The sequence below is a fragment of the Glycine soja genome, chromosome 2 (assembly GCF_004193775.1).
Source record: "Glycine soja cultivar W05 chromosome 2, ASM419377v2, whole genome shotgun sequence".
Taxonomy (NCBI): domain Eukaryota; kingdom Viridiplantae; phylum Streptophyta; class Magnoliopsida; order Fabales; family Fabaceae; genus Glycine; species Glycine soja.
In genome coordinates this window covers 44,269,676-44,286,117 of record NC_041003.1, presented here as the reverse complement: position 1 = coordinate 44,286,117, position 16,442 = coordinate 44,269,676, and the positions used below count along the sequence as shown (strand labels likewise).

Below are 16,442 nucleotides of genomic sequence, written 5' to 3'. Positions count from 1 at the left end.
TGGTATCATTGGATCTTATCCATAGATTTTATTTTTGTTAGATTCAAATTATAATAATTACTTAATTTTCATTTTATATTTTTAGATACTTTAAATAAATCTTTAATTAAAGTTAAATAAAAAATCTTTGAGTATTTTAAATTCCTTTAAATGTGTAATTATTTAAATTTAAATTGATATTTTAATTGAGTAAAATATATGTTTTATTTAAAAATTATAGTTCCTTAATTGAGTATATATATATATAGTATTTGTACCCATTTGATGTAAAAAGAATTATGTTAGATGTAGATTATGATAATTATTTAAATTATAATTTATATTTTTTTAAATTTGAGAAGTGATACACATACAACAACTTATATATTATATTGTGTTTATCTTTCTTTTTCATCTTATCATTTATTATATTTCAAATTTAAATTTATGTTTTTTTTTCTCTCTCTTAGTTGTATGCTACATTTTATTATACAATTTATTGCTCAAGTATAATTTCACTCAATGAATGAAATCAAATATTTATTAATGACACGATTAAAATTCAGTATCTTTCTCACAATATATACCTTATTAATAATAATATGCATTTAAAAGTCACTATCTATTAAATGTCTCATTAATTAATTTAATTAATATGATTTATTAAATAAATAATAAATCAAATAACTAATTTTTTTATATCTAAAATGTCCTTATTTTAAGGGGGATTGTGTCAGGACCTTCTTACTTATACTTCATTCAATTCTTCTTATAAAGTTTTATCAACTAATTTGTCAAGAATAAAAAATTTGGTTAATTTAGTTTTCTTAAAACAGGTTAATTTACTTAAAACATTAAATTTATCCTAATATTTTATATATATAAAAAAAAACTATCCCTGTATATAAAACCAACAAGCACTATAATAATGAGTTATTTCTCTCTCTTTGTTTCATCAACCATCATTCTAGAGCACGATTTAATTAAGGACATTTGTGTGAAAAATAACTAATCCTGAAAATAGTTTATATCGGAGCTTAGAATAAGAATCAAATCACACTTTTAATTTGTATAATAAATTATATTTTTTTATAAGATAAAAATACTTATAAGTCTTAGTAATTTATTTTATTTATTTAACTATAATATATATTCGTTGTAATAACCTTAATTATTATAATTATGTATTTTTATAATATTTATATTTTTTAAAAAGGAAAGACAATAAAATAATACAAATATTATATAAAATCAAAATATGTATTAATTTAAATAATTTAATTGATATATTTAATTAGAATATACATTTTTATAATAACTTCAATTACTATAATTATTTGTTTTTTATAAATTAAAAAATAAATTATGTGTCAAAACATTTATTATTATAATAATAATAATAATAATAATAATAATAATCGATAATTAATTAATTTCATATATATATATATATATATATATATATATATATATATATATGTAAAATTATCCCATTTCTACTTATTTATAAACATATATATAAAGATAAGTTTTTAGTAATTATTTTACTAAAGCTATATAAATTGAATTATAAAGTTTTGCAAATCTATTTTTAATAGTCTATATTTAAATAATTATACTACTATTAATTATATAATGACTTATTGATGAGATATTTTAATATTTTTAGCTTTTTTTTATTATGTTTGTTATATAACTTATTATTTATTTAATATTTTCTTCAAAACAATGTAAGACTAAAAAACATGGTCAACATTCAGTTTCAATAATTGAATTCATAAAAAACTGTTATATATTTTCACATTTTTTTAATTTTATTGTATTAGTAAAAAAAAACTTAATTGTTCTCAAGTTAGTGAGAAAGTAAAAACCATCTATTACGCAAGGGAATCAAGAAGACACCATGATATGAAGAACTTGACATGAAGATAGTGAAAAAGACAAGGAATAAGACTACACAGGGTTAAACGACAACTTCATCTTAAAGATTTTGGCACTTCAAAAACCGGGAAGAAAGAAATATTATTGTGAAAGTTGTAACAAAAGCAATGAGTCACATAATTCAACGGAGATCATAGAAGATTTTATGATTTCGGGAGATATTTCAAACATTGATTTGTTGGTAGTTTCTCAGTAACCTCTCGTCAAGACAAAAAGAAAAGATTATGTAAAAGTTATAACAAAAACGAATCTAATAATTCAACAAAGAACATAGCTAATTTTGTGAATTTTTGAGATATTTCAAACCTTGATTTATTGATGATGTCTGACAATAAATTATGTTATGATCTTTTTAAGAATGTTCCAACCTTCTCAAGAACCTAAGGTGAAAAACAGAAAAAGAGACAATGAGTCTCATGATTCACATGAAACTAAGAATATAGTTATTTTTGTTATTGTAGAGATATTTTAGACGTTGGTTTGTAGAAGATTTGCGACAACAAATTAATTTCATATATTTTTTAGGGATGTACCTGCCTGTTAGACTTTTAGTCCAACTTTTTGTGTTGTTGTATTTTACATTTTAGATAAAAGAAATTACTTGCTATATCATGATTCAAGAGAACATAATTGAGATAATCATTCAACTTTTTTTTTCTTCATCATGTATGTCATATTTAATATTTATTTCATTATAATCAACGTGGCTAATGAATTTCTCTAACTTCTATTATTTCTTGTTTGTTTTTTCAAGCTAATTTTAATATTGAGAAAAATACATTATAAAAAACTGAATTTTTTCTTTAAAAAAAATGAATTCAATAAAAGTAAAATATATACTGCCAAAAAGTCTCTATCATTTGTATGCTGCTTCAAATTGAGATAGAATGATAAAAAAAACAGATGACTAATTAAAATTAAATTAGAAATAAGAAAGAAAAAGTTCAACTCTAGCTGAATTGGTTGAACAATGTATAAGTATTATAAATCTCATGATAATATATTCAATTTCTAAGGATACAAAAACTCAACTAGCTACAACATAACCTTTCTCAAGCCAATGTAGGTACTGCAAAATAATAGAGAAGAGTATAGACACAAAGAGGAATTATTTTACAATAGTTAAATGAAGATTCTTTTTCTAGTCTTTTACAATGCTTAAGCTTTTTTCTATTAAATTTTTCCTTTATTAAATGGATTTCGCTCGTAATGTTAATACTTAATAATATCTATTAATATTTAAATGTATTTTCAAACGAATTGAAGATCTTGACATCATCAAATGCAAGCAAAAAAAGCGTTGGGTGCTATCGATTGAGTTGTGCCTTTTACCTTTCTTGATTTTTGTTTTTGGCAAAATACAGTACAGTAATTAAGCTTTATTATTTTCTTTTTTTTAATTCTTTTTCAATATTTTTTTACAATTGTCAAATGAAGATTCTTTTTCTAGTCTTTCACAATCTTAAGATTCCTTTCTAAAATTTAAAATTAGGAAAATCAATTTTCACATTTTTTTTAATGAAAACACATTTTCATATAAAAAATAAACTAAGGGATTGGATATAAATAATTAATAGGTTGAAATTAAGATTGGATTGTTCGAGTATTATCTAAGTGATTCTTAGATGATCAAATACTAGGATTTAGATAAAAAAATATATAAAAAAATAAACAAAATATATATGTATGATAGTTTGTTAACTTTTTTAATATTTACTTTTTTAATAACTATTTTACAAGTTATACAAAAGATGTTTTTTAATTAGTTGATAGTATAAAAACTTTTACACTAATAACGTATATATATCTATTAATCTCTAATATAAAATGTGGTTTAAATTAACTTAGATACACAATTCAATCATATTCAACTGTTTAAAATTAATTTCATAAAAAAAAACAATTTTATTAAACTCTAAATCAAAGAGGAAGTAAATAGAGGGTTAGTTTCTCACAATTTGAAAATATGAGAGATGAGATAGTTTGCGTGTGAGAAGTTGTGTTTTTACTTTTTATTTCTGATTACAAAAATATCATATTAGTTATATTCACTTTATTTCCTCTTTTTAAAATTTTATATATGTAACAGTGAAAATAATAAGAATTTTTTTTACTTCTTATACAAATATTTAAAAATAAAAATATAAACTATTATTAAAGAGTTTGATGTAGTGAAAATGTAAAATGATTTATACTTTTAAGTTGTTTTCTTTGTTAAACCAAATAACTCCTAATCATGACTATATCATCGTATAGAAATTTATATATAATCTTATATAGATAAAAATAAGTTGTTTTCATTTTTCAAGTTTATATATATAAGAATTTCTACGTTATTAAATATTAGTAAAGTTTGTTAACACAAGCATCTTTCACAATTTAGTAAGAGTATGTTAACAAATTATAACTACAAAATAATTTAAAATACATTAATGATGTACTTTATTAATACATTTATATTAAAAAACATGACTGTATATGTTCTTATTCAAACATTCGAGTGTTATCAACTCACAAATTTCATCTTTATTTTTAATTATATTCTTTTCGACATTAGTATAATTAAAACAACATGTCTATCTATATATATTATATACCGAAACGCTACAATTAATCATGTCTATATCTAAGAGTTGGTGAGACGATGTTTGTGCAATTCTTATGTGATAGTGGTCAACGGTACTGAGCACAAAATCACTTGGTATACTATGACCTAAAATATTATATATGTTGATAACTCATACAAGGAAATAAGCTAGCTAGACAGGATCTAGTTGCTGTACTTCATTCCCTCCTATATAAACCCTACATATACCTCTTTGCTTGACTCACAAAGCAATATCTAATTAGCTCTAAACCTCATAAAGCATAACACGCACAAATGGGTTCTCATCTCCAATTATCTTTCCTTGTGCTTGTTATGGTCACTTTGGCAACATTTATGATCCCTACCTTTGCTCAGCTCACTCCTAATTATTATGACAAAGTTTGCCCTCAGGCGTTGCCAATCATAAAGTCAATTGTTAAGCAGGCAATTATTCGTGAAAAACGCATTGGAGCATCCTTGCTGCGTTTGCATTTTCATGACTGCTTTGTTAATGTAAGTTGAACATGTTTATGATATATATTTTTTTTGAAGGACTGCTTTTTTATAATATGATTTTTAATTTATGCATAAGCTAATTTTAGTTTATGAACAAGCTTTTATTTATTTATTTTATTTTCCTAAAATTATTTTTGAATATGCTTATTCAAACATTTTCTAAACAGAGTTGTGTATCATTTTTGCTAGTTTCCTAAATTAAGTCATTAACATCTAGTCAAACTAATTATTTATCAGCTAGCTCATTCTAATAAATAAAAAGAATGCTTAATGCCATTATTCATTGCTATGATTTAATCTTAGCCACTTGTTTTTATATCCCAAAAAAACAAACCCCCTCCTCTCTATCTCTCTCATCCAGACATACAAACACAAACACATGCACACAAAAATTACACTAAGTGTATCGTAGAAAAAAAAGCATAATACTAGCCAGGTGTTAATTAAATTTTGTAAAATGATACCTTTAACAAATTTTTATTAAAGTAACTTTATCAACCTAATCATATAATTTAATTAAAGTTCTCGTAAAGTATATACGCCAAATTTATAAATTTATATAATTTATTAATATTTCATTCATCAAATTATATATTTTATTTTAATATATTATGTATTATTTAAAATGAAAATCAATATGTATTATTATATTAGATATCTACTAATATATAATCATTTAACTAATTAATATATACATACTTATCGGTATAATATCATATTATTCTTTGATAGATATATAGATCAAATTATTTTGTATATAAAGTTAAATATGTCATTTTATAACCTTTGACACTTAATATCAACTAATCTTATGTCATAGAGAGAGATAATATAACATAAAAGCAACCAAAAATCATACTATTATCGTGAAAATGATTTATTTTATTTTATTCTTAATTAATGTATATATAGTTACATAATTAAAATTAATTCTCACTTGAGAACAATTCTGATCACTTGACATATGCTGTATAAATATAAAAATATATATATCAGACTTGACTAGCTCAGGTAGTCAGGTTAATTTCATATTTTTATCATTGTGTCAAACAATTAATTTTCAATGCTTAAAGTAGCAAAATGAAACAAGTGAGATATTGTAACATGATGCGTAGGGTACAAGTCAGAACATAATTACAAAAATTTCCAACTATGATAAACTAATTAAGAACCCATAACATTACATATGACATATCACTTCTTTTATAGTATTTTATAATATACCATGAATCTGAAATGTCAATGTGGACTAATTAACTACAGGGCTGTGATGGATCAGTGCTGCTAGATGACACACCTTCCTTCTTGGGGGAGAAGACTGCACTTCCAAATCTTAATTCAATTAGAGGATTTGAGGTGGTTGATGAAATCAAAGTAGCAGTTGACAAAGCTTGCAATCGTCCTGTAGTATCATGTGCAGATATCTTAGCTGTTGCAGCTCGTGACTCTGTAGCTATAGTGAGTTCCATCCAAACCATTCATCAATTCAATCTTCTTGTGCAAGAAATTATTGTATGATCTAAGACTACAACATGTCCATGATATTCTATCCAATCTCTATATATGACATGTAGTCGAATTGAAAAAATCGATTATATGTCACATAAAGATTAGTTGAAACTACATGGATCCACACACAAGAGTCTCAAACCAATAGTATTTGTTTGTACATATTGATATTCTAAAATTAAAAAAAAAAAAAAACTCTCAACACACTATTTAACACTATTTTGATATGCTTTTTATTGCGTGAAATTCATATGATAAATCTAACTATACGTAAATTTCAACTTGAATGTGTTAAAAAGAGTGTCAAAGACTATTGTAATAAATTTTGCATAATGTATGTGTGAATTAACAGTTGGGGGGTGCACAATATTGGTACCAAGTGTTACTAGGCAGAAGAGATGCAATATATGCAAGCAAGGATGCGGCAAATGCCAATCTCCCTCCCCCATTCTTCAACTTCCCACAGCTTCTTGCTAGTTTCCAATCTCATGGCCTTGACCTCAAGGATCTAGTGGTCCTCTCTGGTGGCCACACAATTGGACTAGCAAAGTGCATTACCTTCAGGGACAGGATCTTCAATGAAACCCACATAGACCCCAACTTCGCAGCCACTTTGCGCGATTCATGCCCTCGAAGAAGCGGTGATGGAGACACTAACCTAACACCATTGGATGCCTCCTCTCCTTCACAATTTGACAACACATACTACAAGGCTTTGTTGCACAAAAAGGGTCTCCTCCATTCTGATCAAGAGCTATTCAAGGGTGGTGATGATGGTGGTGAAAGTGATAGATTGGTGCAGCTATACAGCTATGACCCTTATGCTTTTGCTAGAGATTTTGGTGTCTCCATGATTAAGATGGGTAACTTGAAGCCTCTTACTGGGTATGAGGGAGAGATCAGGTACAATTGCAGAAAAGTCAACTACTAGCACTGCATATCATAAGGATTATGATTGAACAACTGTTTAATATATATAAAGTCATGTGTCAATTTGGCAATTTTTATAATCTCTATACATTATCTTAAAATACTGTTTATTGATTGTGGCAATAACACTCTCTGGTTCAACCCTACTCAAACAGGATTGTCTCCGATGAATAATAACGTGGTCTAAATAAAAACAAAATAATGAACCGTGGAGTGTAAGAAGTCTGTAAACGCGAGATGCGTTGCTATTACTATTATTATTTTCATTTGTTTCGTTGTGAGACCAATTGGCTCTTGCCTTGGAAGTCTTTATATCAAAATGTATATGTAATTCGGTTGTAATCACAATCAAAAAGTGTTATTGGTTTACATGGAAGTGTTTATATTACTTAAAATTTTACATGTGCATGGTTACAAAAATGTAACCTATCTATCAGCTGTAACGCATATATCAAAACCTATTTGTTTGAGTAAAACAAACTATCATGCAATTTAACTGATGTGAATGTTTTTTCATTCAGAAGTTGAAAGAAAAAAATGCATGTGTGAAAGGCCAGCGAACTAGGCAATTTCTTCCATAACATGGATTATATTTATTTGATATTTCTAAACTATGTAATAACACGTTGCTGCCTACTCCCATCATAACAAAGATACATATTTATATAATTCCCTCTTAATTTTTTAATTGGGGTAAAACAGAATTCTTATATTTCTTGACATAGTCATCTAAAAAAACTATATATTCCTGACAGAGATTTTACACACGCACACTTCTCACCTACTTTCTTGCGCAGAGCAGAATTATGTATGAGATGATCGGGCAACAACCCCAAAACTTAAAAAATTAAAACGTCATATATATTAATTACTTTATAAAGCATGATAAAGTAGTTAATATCGAGATTTGTGAATAAAAACAATATGGTTAAGAGAAAATATTTCACTAAAGATGGTTAACCAAGTTTATCCCTCAATTGTTTTTTTTAGAAAACGTGTCATCCATCAAATATTACTTATTTATGTATAACTTGCCTTCAGAAGCTGATTTAGTTGATTCATAGAAATTTCATAAGGCCATACCTGAATGGTTCAAATTTAATGAACAAAGCATAAGGAATATATATTCATTTGCCAATAAAGGACAAAGCACGCATGTTGCTGCACTTTTCAATAATTGGAACGTCTTATAAGACTACTCTTTCCGAGGCTTTGATTTTTTTTTCCCTTTTCAGACTCAATTTGATCATGGCACTTAGGAAGCTTCATTTATAAAGTAGTCATACCACTGAAATTGGAAAATATGATAGCCAACTCTGCATGCAACTGCACGCTTTGCGGTTCAATTTTGAAGTCTGCATTTTTTTTTATTGACTATGTTTTTTTATAACAGAGCAAAATTCTTTGATGGTGGAGATTGGTTGCAATTGTTTTTCAACGGAACATCAATGTGTGGCACTAATTACATTCAACTATATTATTATTTGATAAAATTTAGGCAAGATATGTAATATGGAGAGTAGAAATCTCATGGTACATGAATAAGTCTTTCTAAATGCTAAGGTCGTTATTTGGTAGAAAGAAGTGTATAAAAACATATATTCAGTTAAAACAACTAAAAACCTATTTAAGGATCATTAATTCAAAAAATTTAAGCTGAGGCATCTCTAACAGTTATCAAATCATTATGGTTATTATGACAGGGTATTATATGTTATAATGGACCAGTTACTCCCCTGACTTAATTGGAAGAAGATCCCCTTAAAAAAAATATTGATAGGAGAGTAACAAATAAAATAAAAAATCATTGGCAAAGGTATTGTTTTCATGTGTTGATATATATAGTTTGCCAGTAACAACAGGATCTTATAATTAACTCGGAATTAACCTAATTTATTAAAATGAATAGCATTATTTACTGTTCTACATTTTTAGCTGGTTGGAGTGAGAAAGTTTTTTTATGGTATATACTATTTAGTTTTGAGGCACAAGTAATGCATTACGTTAGTACAAATAACTCTAGATTACTAGTACATATAGTTAGATGGAGCTGATATTTTCTGCTTGATAAAGGATGATCCACTGATACAAGACTTTAATTTCAATACACCACTTTTCTTTATTCCCCTCTATTTTGAGAGGACTAAAGCTTACACTTCAATATTATATTCTTAGATTATTATCACTAAACATAAACTAGGCCATACGTATTGTGACTGAATGAGCGTGTCTTTGGCTCATATTATTTCTGTAATTAATCAATTAACCTTGTGGCAATTAGTACGAATTTGGCCACTTTTCCCTGTTAAGGGGCTAAGGTTTCCCATTTTGATCATGGCACTAGCAAAGTCTGCATAGAAAGCTGAAGGGTCGTTGCTATAGGCAGTGACCTGAGAATCTGTAGAACCACCACTATTAAATAACTGCTGATCAGAATGTAGAAGCCCCTTTTTGTTGATGAGGTTCTTGAAATAAGCATTGTCAAATACAACATTTGTGGTGACATCAAGTGGGGAAAGGTTGCTGTCTCCGCCAGTGCTTGGACAGTTAGACTTCAGTGATGTTGCAAAGTTTGACTCAATGCTGCTTTCATTGTAAACCCTGCCTCTGAATAGCTGACACCTGGCTTGCCCTGTTGTATGAGCTCCTATTTATTTATACATGAAAAAAAAATGATATAAGATTTATATTTTTTTTATCTTCTAACAATCAAAACATTACCTGAAAATTTATAATAACTCACACGCTCTATTTAACCAACTGAATTAGACTCACTTAACTGATAAAGATTCATATGTGTGATAATATTGTTCACATAATCTTACTTATATTAATGTCATTAATTAATCAATTAAAGTCAAAGTTAGTGAGTAATTTACCTGAGAGAGCTACCATTTCCTTGGTGTTGAAGCCCTTATTTGAAAAAGAAGATATAAGGGCACTGAGATCCATTAGTGGAGATGGGATATCCGTAGTGGCAGCATCTTTACTTGCCGTGGTTGAATCTCTTCTGCCTAACCCAACATTCCATGATGGACCTCCCAACTGAGATACAAAGACCAAAATACCAGTCAATTGTTAGATATAACACTGTTTTATGTAATTTTACCTACTATTATTTTAAGCTCTTGGAGTAATTAGTTTATGATGTAGCTAGTATTTTTAAAACTTTTATAACCTTGTGGTCTAAAGTGCTGTCGTCCTTGTTGTTATCCTCGTCTTTTTTAAATAATAGTTGAAATAATTATTAGAATCTGATCGAGCATCATATACTCTTCAATCTCAAATATGTCTTGTTTAAATGAAAGTGTTAAATAAAAATCATGTGTAATAGGACTATTTTTACTTACCAAAATTCTCACAACATTTTCTACAATAAGGGAAATAAATAGGACGAGAAGAGAAAAAAAAAATGTTAGATAATGAGATGAAGAGATATAAAAAAAATAGTGTTGTGAAATTTTTCAAGTTGGAACTCTAAAACCATTCTTGTACATTGATTTATAATATGAGTAAGTGAAACTTAATCAAACTTTATAATGAGGCATGTTCTATAATAATAGTGTAATAAGCCAAGTATATATATATATATTATCTTGTTTATCATTTTGGATTTTATTTGTTCATTGTAATTAATAAACTTACTGTAACAACGGAATCACGGGCAGCAATAGCTAGAATATCTGCACAAGAAACAACTCCGGGACAAGCAGCCTCCACTTTAGTTTTGATGTCATCGATTACTTCAAAACCTCTCAGAGAATTCACATTTGCAGCCGCTGACTTCTCTCCAGTAAAGGTTGAAGTGTCATCCAACAGAACAGATGCATCACATCCCTACAAGTTTGTATCCCGTAACAAATTAATTACTAATATCCAAAAAGTTAAAAATGCAGTTAATTTAATATGTCTCTTGCTTCTAATCCGCATTAAATAACGCTTAATTAGCTATATTTTCAAGAGAACTCGAAGATGTAAAGAAATATTTTTAACTAATCTAAAATCTTAAGTTATAATTTGACAAAACAATGTAGCTAGGAAGGTATGCGAATCTTATTTGGTTAAACTGAACGTGCATGTCAACTTTTCTTTTCATGCGTGCTATAATTAAATTCAATTAACTTTCAACTACTACGCCAAACAATTTTTGTTTTCTTCCACTCACAAAAAGCAGTTTAAATTTAAAATTCACACTCATACCTATCAAGGACTGGATGCATGCTTGTTAGGTTAGACCCGAAAACAAGAATCACGCATGATGCATGTAGAGTACTTACACGTACACACGCATAAGAAGAAAAACAGTGTATGTATAATTAATGGGGGAAAAAACTTATAACAAAAATGGCTAGTATAAAAGAATAAAAACGGTAATTTTGTATAAAGGTTTACCAAAACTTTTATAAAACTTGTAGAATTTTAAACAATCCCAACATGGGAAGTGGGAAAATCAATTATTTATATTCAATATATACGTCACACCAAACACATGAATCATGTGATGTGTGAAGTTATTTCGATTTAATCAAATAATGATTTTATTCGACTTGAATATGATTAATTTGGATAAAAAAATATATATGAGATACTAGACTAGAAAAAATATAAACATGCATGTGCAAAATAAATCAAATAATTAAAATATATTTTCATGATTTTCTCATTAAAGATTGACACATGTCTAATTTTTCTTTCTAAAACAAATCCCTCACTTTAAACACGACTACTTTAGGGCTTCTCTAAAACTAATTACATTTTGGAAAGGAGCCTAAATGAATGCTGATGATGCCAATATATATTATTGTTCGAAATTTAATCACATATATGCATGAGATTAATTGACAGTGAGAAAGGTGAAGCTAGGATATGTTAAAAGAAAACGTGCATTGACAAAGCAGTCATGGAAATGAAGACGGAGCAAGGAGGCTCCCATGCGGTGCTCTTTCGCAACCGCACCAATCACCGCCGTTTTGATGATAGAGAGAGCTTGAGGGCATGTTGATTCATAGCAATTTGAAGTTAGCTGAGAAGATGCCATGGCAAACATGCAAAACAAAATGGAGGAGAAAGAAAATATGTGACCATGGGAGTGAAAGGCCATTGTTTAATAATGGTGTGTCTTTGAACTTGTGAAGTATACACCGCTCCTCAAGCTTTATTTATAGTGTGGTGCGAGCACTCCATTTTGGACCCTATATGGAGCAATTTGTCTATGGTTATGATGACTTCTAATTAGCTACTTTAATTTTAGCATTTTTCTACTGTATTCTATTAAGTAAAATTCATGTGTTGCCTTCCAAAAAAAGTAAAATTCATGTGATGACTCTCACTATATATGTGATGTGTGTTACTGCATGTGTTGTGTGTCTTATTTCTTATTAGGTAAGTCATTTTTCTATAGAATTCCTAACATGCTAGGTGATATATATCAGAACATAAAAAATAATTAGTTTTGAGGGCCCATGTTGTCAACTTGAAGAGTTTAGAACAAGAAAGAAATTCAAACTCTTATATTATTAGATTTTCAAAAAATAAATAAATTAATGTTTCAAAGTAATAATCAAAGTGTACATATTAAAACTAATTAACGGCTAGTAACTTCAACGACAGTCACACAGACAGGGAAAAGGCAATATATATCTTACACGTGTTCATATTAAAATAGAATTTATTTTCTGATGTATAAAAAAAGACATTAAAATAGAATTAATCGATCAAAGTATGATATATTTTAACTTCTTTATATATAATGTAATAAAAAAAACAATATTATGAGAAAAACATCATTAATAATACACCGAAGGCGAAGCATATCTGAGAGTAGATCGCTGAAACATCATCATACTAGCTAGTTATATTTTACTATTTACTATTACTACTAGATTTGGTTCCGTGATTGACATACAATTTTGGAAGTCCGGTATCTCATGAAGCTAGTTGGGTCCAGCACGCTTGGACTATTGCCTAATCTTCGTCAACGCAGAGTAGTTATAATGCTACCAAAGTTTATCTGCAGTCAAATATTCTTTCCCTTTTTCCTCCATAGTCTTAAGATTGGACTTTTATGGCTAAATGCTGGATTAGGTTTAGGTTCTATTACTTTCATTATATATTTAATTCAGTCATTTTACGTTTGCAGTTTTCTACCTTAACATCAAAGTTAAGACATGTATTAATTCTAGAAATAATATACTTAGACATCCTTCATGAAGTTTTTTTTTTTATGCAATTCATCATAAAGTTTATTAAGATTGCACTAAACTTCTTGTTTTTTAAAAGTTTACAATAGCCTCTCCTACTGAGAAAATAGACAGTGTAATATATAAGAAATGTAAGTGTAAAGTATTTCAAATAATTAAGATGTGTTAGTATAAGAGTAAGAAAGTACGGAGGATGGAGGGAATTGGATCGATGAAACATCAGTCAGTATAATTTATTCTATATTGTTTATATCTCTTTCAATAAATTGTTTAATACTACAATAATATATAATTTTTATGAGAATTTCACTAAAATTTATTAGTGAGGCGTGGGTACATGAAATTCACTCAATCATATATATAAAAGAAAATGTCTTATTAATACTTCTCATAATAATATTGTTCTTGATTAAATGGTTCACCTTACCACACCCAGATCGAACATATTTTGTGGAAAACAACAAGTTAAATAACAAAGTTTAAATCTAAAACATCATGCAAGTTATTTAAACCCTCCACCATTAAGTCAATGCAATTTAGTAGTTTGGCTGATTTATCATGGACCATATGAATTCAAACACAGGTATATTATTAGACGAATTTAAGTTATACAACTGATTTATTAAAATGCTACGAGTAGCGCTGATGTTTAATAAATTGAGTTATGTTTTCATTTAGGCTTGATTAATTATACCTTCTATCTTTTAGGCATCGTAATGGTGTAATTTTGATTTTTTTATTTTAATTATTTCAATAAAATGTTTCAAGTATCACAAATGTAAATTTCAGCCCACAAGTTCTAATTTGTGTCCATTGAATTTTTAGATATTACAATTGTACAATTTTAGTCATTAAATATATATTATTTCATATATATTAACAAAAATATATTTACGATATACTCAAATTACACAATTATAGTATCAAGAGACCCAGTTGATGGGACCTGAGGGATCAACATCGCAAATTTACCTGAAAGACCCAAATAGTAGTGCAGTTGAAATTTAGAGAATTGAAATTGTACAATGATCGATCAAAAGCATTTCGTTTACTAATCAAAGTAGCTAGGATATAAAGTAATTTTATTTTGAAGGACTTGAGAGTTATTACTCAGATGTGGACTTCGCCATCGAAATTCCCAAGTCTATGTGATTTTAATATTCAAAATAGAGAAGATATATTATAAATTAAACAATATATACAAGAATTTGGAAGTCTAAAATGAAAAAAAAAAAAAAAGATGTGCAGTACGTCACTATTGTTTTTTCTTGTTCAATATCCACATTTAATTAAAGAATTTTACAACATTTTATCACCTAATAATTGTCCCCCTAAGGGCTAAGAACATAAAGTGGGCCAAGCTTAAATTTCAAAATACATTTGATTAATATTTTATATAAAATTATAAATAAACGGGATTATATTTATTTACTAGTTAATAAAAGAATTTTCCACTAAATGGGTAGTTTTGAGTGTGAACACGCGATAAAAGGAACCAAACTAGTCAACAAAATTATTTGAGAAACTTGGAAACCAAGTTCTGCAAACCCGCCGAACCTATTAACATCCCCAAGTGTTAATTTCAACTCAAAATGACTTCTTAGTGTCTATTGTCTCTGTTTCAAAAATGATAATAATAATAATAATTCCCAAAAGTAAACGGCATATATTTAAATATGGTTTGTGAGAGTAAGTGAAGAATTCTAACTAAGCAGGTCAAAAGTGTGCTGGGTGCACAAGTCAATTATAAACCAAGAGTTGGGGATAATTGTAACCAATTAGTACTTAATCAGAGAGCTTTGAAAAAAATACATAATAATAGTACTTAATCGGGGTTAGCAGCATGAACACATTTTAAATTCATTGAGATATGTCGTTATAAAGCTAATTAATTAGAGTGAAGCCAACCATCTATTCTTTGACTCTCTTTTGGATAGTTAATTAGTTACCTTCCCCTATATATGCTGTACTGCTGAAAATATTTATGCTACATTCATTAGGCTATGAATTTTCATTAGAATTAATTTGCCCATATGCAAGAATACCTACTCCAGTACTCTTTATTCCATTACGCCAACACCCCACTAACGTTTTTAAGATCCATGTTTGAAACTACACAGGAGTTTCAAGTTCCTATGAATATTTCAAACAAACCAAAAATCAATCAAAGGAAGAAAAAACAAATGTGTTGTTAACTTTGGATAAGGTTTCTACAAGATAAGTTTGACTAATATATTTATTATTTTTTATCTGAACTGTTAGTTTCACTGGCCATGTGAAGGAAAATCAGTTGATGATACAACAACAATAATAATGTGCAGCGAATTTATGCATATACGATTCTTAATTATGGTTAGATATGTAGATTTGGATCTAATTTAATTCTAAAAACTAGTTTATAGAGTGAGGGTTATCTCCCACTTATATATTTTATATCGATTTTATCTCTAACCAATGTGAAACTTGGACTTTTTTTAATATACTCATTTACGCTCAACACTTTTGGCTTGGTGCGTGGATAACATGGTGACTGAGCCTAGGTTTTTCCACCATGGCTTCTGCATCCCTTTCTCCCAATTCAATCACACCCATAGATATAGATTCCTATACAATTCATCACTCAAATAATCCTTCAACTATTCTTGTTACTTTCTTGTTGACAAGAGACAATTATGGTTTATGGAGTCATGTTGTCACAATGGCACTCCGTGCAGAAAAAAAAAACTTGGATTTGTTGATGGGTCCCTCCCAACTCTGAAGCAGAAAGAAGAAATTCTCAC

At 28.1% G+C, this 16,442-nt stretch overlaps 2 protein-coding genes across 2 annotated transcripts; one reads left to right on the top strand and one right to left on the bottom strand.

Moving 5' to 3' along the window:
* The first annotated feature begins 4,698 nt into the window (after positions 1–4,698).
* On the top strand, positions 4,699–7,831 carry LOC114397067 (peroxidase P7-like). The gene is made up of 3 exons (XM_028359195.1): positions 4,699–5,020; positions 6,287–6,481; positions 6,885–7,831. Exons 1-3 carry the CDS (start codon positions 4,802–4,804, stop codon positions 7,461–7,463), a joined length of 993 nt encoding a protein of 330 aa, XP_028214996.1. The 5' UTR covers positions 4,699–4,801; the 3' UTR covers positions 7,464–7,831.
* Positions 7,832–9,466: 1,635 nt separating this feature from the next.
* LOC114397058 (cationic peroxidase 1-like) lies at positions 9,467–12,593 on the bottom strand. Its single transcript, XM_028359189.1, has 4 exons — positions 12,348–12,593; positions 11,108–11,299; positions 10,342–10,507; positions 9,467–10,109 (listed from the first exon to the last, which is right to left on the bottom strand). The coding sequence occupies exons 1-4, from the start codon at positions 12,561–12,563 to the stop codon at positions 9,721–9,723; spliced, it is 963 nt and encodes a 320-aa protein (XP_028214990.1). The 5' UTR covers positions 12,564–12,593; the 3' UTR covers positions 9,467–9,720.
* Between the last annotated feature and the right edge of the window lie 3,849 nt (positions 12,594–16,442).

Coding starts and splice junctions, on each gene's coding strand:
- LOC114397058 (XM_028359189.1), bottom strand. CDS start 12,563: ATGGCCTTTCACTCCCATGGTCACATATTTTCTTTCTCCTCCATTTTG. Junction 11,300..12,347: donor TCCATGACTGCTTTGTCAAT/GCACGTTTTCTT, acceptor ACAAACTTGTAG/GGATGTGATGCATCTGTTCT. Junction 10,110..10,341: donor GGAAATGGTAGCTCTCTCAG/GTAAATTACTCA, acceptor ATAAATAAATAG/GAGCTCATACAACAGGGCAA.
- LOC114397067 (XM_028359195.1), top strand. CDS start 4,802: ATGGGTTCTCATCTCCAATTATCTTTCCTTGTGCTTGTTATGGTCACT. Junction 5,021..6,286: donor TTCATGACTGCTTTGTTAAT/GTAAGTTGAACA, acceptor AATTAACTACAG/GGCTGTGATGGATCAGTGCT. Junction 6,482..6,884: donor CTCGTGACTCTGTAGCTATA/GTGAGTTCCATC, acceptor GTGAATTAACAG/TTGGGGGGTGCACAATATTG.